Source organism: Gracilinanus agilis, chromosome 2, assembly GCF_016433145.1.
Source record: "Gracilinanus agilis isolate LMUSP501 chromosome 2, AgileGrace, whole genome shotgun sequence".
In the NCBI taxonomy this organism is placed as follows: domain Eukaryota; kingdom Metazoa; phylum Chordata; class Mammalia; order Didelphimorphia; family Didelphidae; genus Gracilinanus; species Gracilinanus agilis.
In genome coordinates, this window is record NC_058131.1 from 620,523,888 (window position 1) to 620,532,317 (window position 8,430).

General features: G+C 38.3%; 1 protein-coding gene across 1 annotated transcript in view; it reads left to right on the forward strand.

Annotated features, from left to right (window-relative positions):
- Window positions 1–4,212, forward strand: part of ADD3 (adducin 3) — a 177,287-nt gene extending 173,075 nt beyond the window's left edge. The window contains exons 15-16 of the mRNA XM_044665565.1: window positions 1,156–1,251; window positions 1,920–4,212. Coding sequence (XP_044521500.1) covers window positions 1,156–1,251; window positions 1,920–2,212 — 389 coding nt within the window. The 3' untranslated portion in view covers window positions 2,213–4,212. The remainder of the gene's footprint in view (window positions 1–1,155; window positions 1,252–1,919) is intronic.
- The last annotated feature ends 4,218 nt before the right edge of the window (window positions 4,213–8,430 follow it).

Below are 8,430 nucleotides of genomic sequence, written 5' to 3' on the forward strand. Positions count from 1 at the left end.
AGAGAGGCATCCTGAAGCCCAGGCTAAAATAATAATGTTTTTTTTCTTTTTTCCCCCCCCAAAATGATCATACAAGGTTTCAGGTTGCTTTAAGATACATACCTTTCCTTCATAACCTGGTGTATGATTATTCAGCGTAATAATTGGAAAATCAACAGCAAAAGCCAAATTCTGAGGTATTTGAAGATAGTTAGGCCACAGTGGCAGCCCATTAGGCCAAGCCCAGCTGAGTACTAAATGCCAATGAGTGGCCTGTCTCCACAATTTTTCTTTAGGATTAGATCATGAAAATATTCACAGAAGTATCCCAGCCAATTCCTTTCCCAGAAGCAAAGAGCCAGGGTAGTTCAAGAATTCTGTCCCTGTTAGAAGTCCCACTGAAGGAACTAAGGACATATGCATGTTCTAGAGTAGAAGTTTTCGTCACTGTATCATTAAAGAAGACAGGCACCTTAGTTCATTAATATAATAAATAATAAATATCCTAAGAGGTGTTTTTTAATTAAGTTGATATATTAACATAAAGTTGGCAGCTATTTTGTTTGTGTATTTGTAAAATGTTCCTTTTTAGTTTGTAATTTTTCAAAGCCTAAAGGTACCAATTAACAAATATTGTTTCAGAAACTTAAATCTACCATTTGTACCCTTAAATCTTGTCCACCTTTCTCATAATATACTGCAATAGCCTACTAATATTGCTACAGCAGGAATTAGCATTGGATATTGTTCAACAGGACCACAAAGCATTCTTCTGCTTTAATGTCACATAATGGGCAATATTTCATAACTGTTTATGGCCACAAAGTGCATTTTAAAAAATTTTCTAGGTAACATGATAGCTGAGAATTATACTATATATAGGCTGCTTGCTTGGACGGCCAACAGCTCTATACTAGACCTCACTTCCTTTATAATCCTCGATGTAAACTAGCTAATTTATCTATGCTTCCTGATACCAGCCTTTAACCAAGCTTTAACACATTAACCTCTCAAAAATAATACTTGCTAATCTTGTGACAAGCTTTAGCATGACAAATTCAATGATGAAGGATGGATTTCCTTGCTATATATAGACCCTGTAATGAATGCACTAACTTGGGCTGGAATCTCAATCTTTTGTTTTGCATGGCTTTTAACTAAACTCTTATCCTACAGATGCTGAGCAGGAAATAGTCTCAGATGACGGTTCATCTGTCTCACAAATTCAGTCTCAAACTCAGTCACCGCAAAATGTCCCTGAAAAATTAGAAGGTATTCAATGTAATTTCCCATAGTCACTCCTGAGATATGCTTAGAGCTTGTCTCCTATGTCATTCATGTTACAGCATGCAAAGAAATTAAATCTCCAGTGATAGTAAGCTTGCCTTGAATATTATTGAATTTTCCAGCGAGTGAGATTTTTTTCAGAAAAGAAGCTAATATTCTTATTCAGTACTTATAAAATGAATGATAATTTTTAAAAACAAATCATAAACAGAACTTCAGTTATAAGCAGTATTTGAAGGACTGTTTTCCTCCCTGTCTTTATATACTCAACTCTAGAGCAGTGCCGGAGTAAAACCCAGGACGATATAGCAATGCCTTGGTACTTAGTAGGCATTTCACATGTGCTTACTGGATTTTACCAAGTCCATCTTGATTTGTCTAAGTTCTTGCAATCAGAAGCATGTAGTCTTTTTGAGAATGATTACTGGATTGTCCCCAAAATTGATGTGAAAATGCTTTCCAGCCTCATGTAATAGTGATGCAAATTACCCAGAAACTGACATTAAATGAAACTTGAGAAGCTATCATCTATTAAAGTAAAGCTTTTTTAATGTGATTTTTAAAAATTGTGCATATTTTGATTTCATGAAATCCAAATGTTTGAAACCAGCTTGTTAAGCCTAAATAGTAATAGGGAAATTTCCATTTTATAGAAAACCACGAGATATTTTCCAAGAGCATTCTCTCCATGGAAGTGCCTGTTGTGGTAGTGAATGGCAAAGATGATATGCATGATGTAGAAGATGATCTCGCCAAGCGTGTGAGTCAATTAACCACGATCACCACCGTAGAGAATGTGGAGATTACCATTAAGCCTTCTGAAAAAATTGAAGAAGTCCTCTCCCCTGAAGGCTCTCCTTCAAAATCACCATCCAAGAAAAAGAAGAAATTCCGCACTCCATCTTTTCTGAAAAAGAACAAGAAAAAGGAGAAAGTTGAAGCCTAAGTACCTCCTTTTTATTATCATGTGACATTGCACATTTAAAAGCCACATTTAAGTCAACCATTACTAGACATTAGTTGATCAGCATTAGGGATTAACAGCAAACTGGACTTTAAAATTAAAAACCAAACTGGAAAAGGGTTGTATTAAAAGAAAAAATATGAAACCCAAATTCATCTCTCACTTCATAGGTCCAACAATTGCTCTGAGTTTTGAAATATTTTGCAGTTTAAATGAGATCTGCTCTAGCAGATGTTCATGCAGTGCCCCATAGTCTGAGCGCTTTCTGGAGTGCTTCAGGCCTTCCTTCACTGTCGTATCTGTCTGGGAATATTACCAGTGAGGGAGCAAGAGAATTTTTTATTTTTCAACTGCTGTGCCTCACTTGGTAAGAAGATTATACTTTTTTATTATTATTTTTGACCACATCTTTTCTGTTTCTGTACCCACTGCTTCAGTGGATGGACAGTAACAGAATATGTAAATCTTTTTAGACTAGATCCTACAGAACAGGTATACACTGGCACCTAATAGAAAAAAAAAAAAAACTTTAAGCAAAGGTTGGTTTGGAATCTTTTGCATTGTGTAAAATGGCCTCATCTGAAGTAACTTTGTTTGCCAAATATTTCATTTTCGTGAAATATAATTTTTGAAAACTTCCTTTTTTATTAGTTAGAAAACCCCTTATTTTTCAATAAAGGGGATTTTGTACACATAACATGGATAACTTAGTTTAACTCTGGCAAAACAAATTTTTGTATGTTGAGATGTTTGTATACCATTCCATATAAAAGTGTTATAAGCATTTAAGCCAATCATTTAACAGTAGAGCTTATTTGAAAATGCTTTGGACCGAGTGTACTTTCATGGAATTCAAGAATCCAGGGGCTCAGGATCAAAAGGATCATAGCACATAAAAATTAAACTGGATTCATGCTTAAAATCCTAGTTAATGTTTTCTCTTGGTGTTGCTAATGAATGAAAAAAATAATCTCAGTAAATAGCCAAATGAAAGAGGGAAATTGTTCAACAGAAAGTGAAATGTCAAGAACAAAAATGAGAAGTTGGGTGAGAAAAGTCCCCATTTGGGAATGCCTGGTATTCACTATGCAGTATAGATTGTGATTTCATAAAATGGCATGGAAAATATGCATTAAAACTTTTAAAATTTACATCTCGGCCAAAAGCAGCTCTTTTCTTGGTTGCATTTACATCTTAAAAGGGTCAGATCCTCCTGACTTATGTCCTGTTGGGCAGCACTAGAATAAGTGACTGTGGTTTATGCTACCAGGGGAAACTACCACTTCATCATTTTTAGGAATCGTCTCACCTTTTCAGTTTTCTTCCTTTCTATTGTAAATAAAAATCTAAACCTCAACTTAACATAGTATTTTTTCCTTCTTTGAATAATCAACTTCTTGAAGCCACCACAAATTAGTGACTGATCATTGTGGCCCCCAAATAGCCAGTGGGCAAAATAATCCAAAGTATTTCTGGAGGGTGAGTTGGCATGCAAAAAATCATGTTGATTATGGTGTGTTATGAGGCTGGTTCTGTTTTGACTGTATATGTGTGATGATGCCAAGTTAATGAATCCTGGAAACCACATTCTAGATATCACTAACTACTGGAATCAGTGTTTTTAATCCTAGTGAAAATTTTCAGTTTTGCTTAACTTTGTTTTTGAGGATTTTGTTTATATTCTACATCATTTGTGTTGTATTACAACATATGTAGAAACAGTAATCTGTGAACTATGCTTTTCATAACTTTTTTAAACAAAGAATCTATCTAAATGAATGCATTGTGCATTAAGTATTTTTTAAATGCAACCGTGAGCTCTTTGCACCTTCTGCTAATGCCTCTATTGACTTGCTTTGGCATAAAGAATGAGCCAACCAACTCTGTGTCCTGTGGAAAAATATATAAATGTTATCTGAGATTGCTCCTAGATGTAATGCTAATTAATGTTAAATCACAAATAAACAGTATTTTAAATAGACCTTTCCAGTGAATTTGTTGTATGTTGGATTTTATAAAAACTTTAGTTAATTATTATTTCTAGGAATCCTTATCCGATTATCTTTCAGTTAGACAAAAAAATAATCCTTTCTTTTTGAATCTTTATTGGGAAACTTTCTAAACTATCTGATTCTCTTTCCCTACTTAGATGTCATTTAATCTTTTTTTGAAGCTTGAGGCTCTTTCTCAAAGGTTTTTGTTTTGAACATTTTTTCCCATTGTTGAGGACCATTGGTATAGGAAGTAAGGTTGAATGGATCTAGAATACCAGGACAATGTCTAGAAATCAACTTTTAAAAATAAGTTCCTTAAGGGGCAGCTAGGTGGTTGGGTGGATAGAGAGCCAGGCCTAGAGATGGGAGGTCCTGGGTTCAAATTTGACCTCAGACACTTCTAGCTATGTGAGCCTGGGCAAGTCTCATGATCCTCGTTGCCCAGCCCTTTACTACTCCTCTGTCTTAGAAACAATACAAAATATTTCAAGTAAGGGTTTAAAAAAATAAGTTCCTTTAAATGAGCTTATTTTCTTGTGATTTGGCAGGGGATGGGAGGAGTGGGGGAAACCAGTCAATTGAGGGTTCCGATTACCTGAAGTTTTAATATACTTTATGAAAATTAAGGGTATGAGAGAAAGAATGTACTCATTTTTTTAACCATAGCTCATTATTCCCCTTGGCATCTAAATAACACTGCAGTGAAGAGCAATGGCTTTAGTAAGCTACTCATTTCTAAAGCTGCCTGTGCTTGAGCCTCAGAGACCGCGACTCCCCTCCTCTAACCTTCCCCTCCCCTGTTGCTTCTGCTTCGAAGCCATCTCCTTTTCGAATGTCCACCCCGGGCCCACTGTAATGAAGCTACTTCCAGTACTGGACCTTGGGAAAACCCTGATTTTTATTATTATTTCCATAGGCTTTGCCTATACAACTCACGAGGCAATTTTGCTCGCAGAAACCAATGTAAGTAACTTAGCCGTCCCACTACTACGGCACGGCGTCCTTCATGTAGTTATTACGGAGCACGTAAATCCAGGAGCACAGGGTTTCCCCCTTGAAACTTGGGCTCCATGAAACGTCTGCTTCTCGGCCACTAGAGGGTGCCAGAAGTCTTATCTCGTCGCCCTTTTGCCTTCTTCCTGGTCTCCCCACAGCGGAGGAACACCCAGGTCCTCCCCTTTCCCCACCCTTTGAATCCCCCGGGTGCCGGCTTGGAGCCTTCGCGTTTATTGCAGCCCACAGGAAAGTTCCAGGGCCTCGCTGATCGCTGGGCATTCTTTTCCCCCCAGGACCGCGAGGGGTAGCGTGTTCTCTCTCACTTCTCTGTGCCTCACCAACATGGTTGCCACCCAAACCAGTTGACTGTAAATGGCAGTCCTGGCTGCACAGTCAGCTTCAGAAACACGATCACAGATGGAAACTGGGGAGGAGGCCCTCTCCCGACATGCTTTCTCTTCTTCTCAGCCGAGCTACGTCCCGTTTCACGCTTGCTTCAAATATGCCAAAACGCCATCGGCGTGGATGCTGTCCTCCTCTTCGGGAGGTTTGTTTGCCGCCGTGCAGACAGTCCCAAACGCAACCTGGGCTTCAGAACCTTTTTTTTTTTTGCTGACGTTTAGTTGTTTTGGTCGTTTTCGACTCTTCATGACTTCATTTGGGGTTTTCTTGGCAGAGATACTTTGTTGGTTTTGCCATGTCCTTCTCCAGCTCATTTTAAAGGCTCCTGAGATACCCAGAGTCAATTGACTTGCCCAGGGTCACACGGCCAATAAGTGTCTGGGGCCAGATTTGGGTGTTCTTGACCCCAGAAGCAACGCTAGATCCGCTGTACCACCTCGCTGCCCACTTAGACCCTTACAAAAGGCAGTATCCTGCAGTTAGAAGTGAGTGAAGTACTGCTGGATTCATTTGGGGATCTCTACCTGCACTTAGCAAGAATATAATGAAGGTTTAGATACGCTTAAATTGAATTGAATTGACAAAAGCCCCAGACTGGCTCACTTGTGAACCGGAGATCCCAGGAGATGGGAGGAAAGTGAGCTAAGAATGCATTATTCTTTTCTCCAAGGCTCTCGATTTGTCATTTAAAATCCCCCTTGGGTATCTGTATGCCCATAAAGTAAGTCCTCAGTACTTTGGGGGAGGCAACATGTGGTCTAAGAGCTAATGTTAAAATCCCGTCCAACCTGGAATTCCTTCCAGCGGGGGTTATGTAGGTATCCAACAGTAACCCTTGATTCAGAGGGAGGCATTTTTTTTTAAGTGAGGTGACAAATTATGAGGAAACAAAAGAACTACCAAGTCTGGCTGGCCTGCGCTGATAAGAACCTGAGAATCCACATCGCTGCATGTAGAAAACCAAATCAGCCTCTTTCCATTTTGTTCCAGCTGCAGACAAAATTACAGGAAGAGCCTTTCTTTGTACCTGTGTAATTAAAATGGCATATGATCCATAAAACAATGACCACCTATCAATTGTGGATCTAGAGTTCTAAGCCAAAGTAAAAGTCGATTCCACCAAAAAGGTATCCCTACCCAAATGAGGAAAGATTTTGTAAGTCCAGACTATTGCTAAAGTCCTCCGCTTACCCCTTTATTTAAAGGCACCTTCTCAAACAGCCTGTCTATTCCTCTGTGAAATGCTGGAAATTAAAAACAGAGCAAAGGCATTTAAACTTCCACTAAGAATCAAAAGCTGGTCTTCATTACTTCTAGAGCATGTGACTGAAAGATGGCCATTAGGTGGCATTGGTGGGTTTGATTTGGTTTTAGCCAAATAAGCTATTTTTTTAAAAGTATCTGTGCCTTGGCAAACAGCTTGACAGCTATATTCCAGTTCTACATCGTCACATGCTCAGAATTTGGTATCATGCCTGGCACACAGTAGGTATTTAATACTTGATGACTGGCTGGCTGAAATGGTTTAAATGCCAACCAGAACTTGACTATGGGTGTGTATAGTAAAAGCTTTTAAGAGACCATAGGTAGGGCACCTAGGTGACGCAGTGGAGAGCCAGGCCCAGAGATGGGAGGTCCTGGGTCCAAATGTGGCCTCATATTTCTTAGCTATGTGACTCTGGGCAAATAAGTCACTTAATCCCGTCTGCCTACCCCTTAATTAATGCCTTTCTCTCTGGCACCAATACTTTGAATCAATTTTAAGACAGAAAATAAGCGTTTTTAAAAAGAGAGACATTGGTTGATGGTCTGGCAAATGATTAAACACTTATTAGTGTAACAGAAGTAGCCTAGAATAGCCAAAAACAGACATGAGCAGTTTTAGAAGTTTAGTTCTAACTTCTAAAATGAACAACTTTTTGTTACCCACCCCTTTCTACCCTCCCACTTATATGCCACAATTCTGAATTCGACATAATCTTCTGAATTCAGTAGGAGTTCTCAATGAATATTTATTGTTCTGAGATGAAATTATTCTAAATCTCATCTAGGCTTTTAACCAGCCCCAGATAAGGACATTTGTTGCTTTATTTCCTTGGGTTTAGGGGCTACCAAGTACTAGGATTTTAGGCAATTATGACTGTATAACTTGATGGCTTTGGGATTTGTATAAATTAGAAATATAGAAAAGAACACAGATTAAAGATAAGATACTTCAGAAAGATTGACTTTTTAAAATTATTATAATTATATCACACAATTAATAAGTGAAATTCATATGCAATAGCTAATGTCCCTCCAATGGATATCATTTCAGTTTTGAACAGATAAATAAACAGTATCTCAGATGACATTAGAGATTTCAGTTTTAATCAGCAGGATTTTATGATGGGTGGTAAAGGTGAAAAGAAACCTTAGCGGATGATGTGCCCAAGTTGTAGGAGGTAATCCATTATTCAAGCCTATGTCAATGGTTATGTGAGGATCCCTTGGACATTTCCCTGGGTAAATGAAGGTGCTGATTTATTTATTGTTTGAAATACCATTTATACCTCTCATGACCAACAGCTGCATTTTGATGATTGGACCACAAAGTTTATGTTTTCTTTGCCCTCTAGCAGAAAAGCAATATATGGAAAGATGGATAGATATCCAGCCTTTTTTTTTAACCCGTATCATTTCAGGAGGGTTAAATCTTTGTCCTAGAGTGATGGTGTAGGTTACTGATTAAGCTACTCCTTTGTCTCCAGATTTGAACAAGATTTATTCCTGCATAAACTACCTTTGGGTTTATCATTGTCCCAGTCC